The sequence below is a fragment of the Camelina sativa genome, chromosome 7, assembly GCF_000633955.1.
Source record: "Camelina sativa cultivar DH55 chromosome 7, Cs, whole genome shotgun sequence".
NCBI lineage: Eukaryota > Viridiplantae > Streptophyta > Magnoliopsida > Brassicales > Brassicaceae > Camelina > Camelina sativa.
Genome location: NC_025691.1, coordinates 18,497,273 through 18,499,798, shown reverse-complemented (window position 1 = coordinate 18,499,798; position 2,526 = coordinate 18,497,273). Strand labels below are relative to the sequence as shown.

The window sequence follows — 2,526 nt, the reverse complement described above, 5'->3', positions numbered from 1 at the left end:
AATAACCGAATGGATAATATTTCAAATAATCATGGATATCGGTTTGGTTCGGTTATTAACCGATATCCATTCGGTTATCCGAAACCTTAACAGATCACATTATATAGCCCATTAATAATTAGTTATATACATATGTACAAGTCCAGTCCAATATCAACCAAGTCCAATTCGATTTTATACCATCTTAGGCCCACCATCTTAAACCCACCACATATATACACGTAAACCTAATTTTTTCGACCCACCTTGCCTCTTTTCTCATTCTCTCGACGCTGACAACCACAAGAACAAAGTGAAACATTGAACTTTTCTGATCTTCTCTCTCTGTTTCGTCAATTTGTTGGTTCTATTCAAGGTAAGTTATCATTCAATGTCGTATTTGTTTCTAGATTTTCATAGATTCAATAAGGTGACTGTTTTAACTTTATAGATTTTCATAGATTCGATTGTGTAGATGACTATTTCCTATTTCAATTGTGTAGTGCATCAATAAGGTGATTCGTTAAAATGAATCTATACTTCTGATGTGTAGTGACTGTTTTTGTTGCTTTCATGTCTCGATTGTGTAGATGAGTGACTGTTTTTGTTGAAATAAATCTATACTTCTGAATCTGATGTATGTAGTGACTGTTTTTGTTGCTTTCATTTTTTGATTGTGTAGATGACTATTTCGTCCTCCCAAGTAGAAATTAAGACAAGGTCTCCGGTGTGGGATCATAGAAACAGATGCAAGTGTAACTACTATGCTATAGGATTGAAGTGTGTGACCACTTCTGGAACTTCGAATTTGGCGAAACATCTTAAAACATGCAAGCCATACATCGCTTGGCAGCAAAGAGCGACTCAGCAAAATTTGAACAGCGGTAGTGGTGTAACTGCTGGGAACATGCAAGTGGATAGAGTATCAGAAGCGGTTTTTAGAGAGGCATGTAATGAGATGTTTGTGTTAGGTGAGCTACCTCCTGCCTTTATTGAAAGCATAGCATGGAGACACTTCTGGAGACGGGTTCAACTTTACCAGCCACATTCCAGAAAGACAGCCACTCGAGATATTGTTCAAATGTATGTGAGCCAAATGACTCATGTACCTTTCTTAGTATTTCTTCTTTTTAAGAACCGAGTATATTATTATGTATTCTAACTTTGTGATCTAATATATTTCAGGCAGTAGGAGAAAAAAAGAAGTTGCAGATGGAAGAACTACCAGTTTGATTCTACTACTTTTCAAATCTCAAACTCTAAACCTTATTCTTCTTTAATCTCCTTTAACTCTTTCTACCTTTTGAAACTTGATATCTAATAACATGTTCTTATTGTTGGGATTGTTGTAACTTTTGAACTATTGTACTTGTAGTTTCGGATAATTTTGGGTGTTATTTTGTAGGTTTGGATATTTAAGAACCAAAACCATTAATAACCAAAATTTTCGGTTCTGGTTCAGTTCTTATATCAACTATCCAAACCAACCCGAACTGAATGAGTACCGAACCGGAACCGATCCGATTAGATTCGGTTCTCTTATGGATAGTAAATTCAATATCCCAAATACCGATACGCGAATGGATATACCCGAACCGAATATCCGAACGCCCAAAACTAATTCGGAATATATCGGCCAACGTGGAAACAATACAACTAACTTTTTTCAGCCAAGTTAATTCACCTTTTTAACACCGAAGGCTTAACAACTTAACTTGGTCGAACTGACTATAGATGAGGCCTCATGGTACAAATATTATGTTTTCTCATCAATAGTATTGTAGTTAAGAGATAAAATAATAGAGAAATATATACTGTTATATAGTATTTCTCTTGAACTACAAATGGATTAACTAATATTGTTTTGCAATTTTACAATGGGGATTTATATTTCATAAACTGCAAATAAAATACAAGGTATATATTAGCAATTTTTTATGTTTTAATTCTGACGTGATCAAATATTTGGTCTCCAAGCACGTCATGAGTTTCTCTCTTGTCCAAAACGGAACTTTATAGGTTTCGTACTTTGAGGACTATAACAGAATCGGTTTTGTTCCATGGGATTAATTCGAACATTTCTCCACTTTGTTTTTTTAAACAATTTTCTTTAAGCAAAAACAAATAATAATAATTGCTGGTAAAGTTTAGTAGGAAAAAATATAAAACAGAGAGTTAGTTGGGAAAGAAGAAGCCATAACCAACTTCATTTGTTCTATTTGGTAGTTAGGAGAGAAGCCTTCTTCAGTTTCGAACCTATCATAACTAATCTAAATGACTCATTCAACTAAACCGGATCCTGATTACAATAAACCGGTGGTACATAACACCAGTTCGGTTTTCATTTGCTGACAGACGAACTGTCATAGCTTCAGTCTTCACCAAGAGTTTCTTGAGACTTGAACCCGTTACCAGCACTGGTGAAACCTCGTTTATCTTAGCTGAACGATGAAGCCAACACTCTTTTAAGTATCAGAACGTTTCAAGAATCTCACATCAAACTCGAGTATCTTTTTTTTTTTTTTTTTTTTTTTTTTTTTTTTTTTT

At 34.5% G+C, this 2,526-nt stretch overlaps 1 protein-coding gene across 1 annotated transcript; it reads left to right on the top strand.

Moving 5' to 3' along the window:
- On the top strand, nucleotides 260-1,440 carry LOC104701472. The gene is made up of 3 exons (XM_010417162.2): nucleotides 260-355; nucleotides 662-1,062; nucleotides 1,165-1,440. The coding sequence occupies exons 2-3, from the start codon at nucleotides 662-664 to the stop codon at nucleotides 1,169-1,171; spliced, it is 408 nt and encodes a 135-aa protein (XP_010415464.1). The 5' UTR covers nucleotides 260-355; the 3' UTR covers nucleotides 1,172-1,440.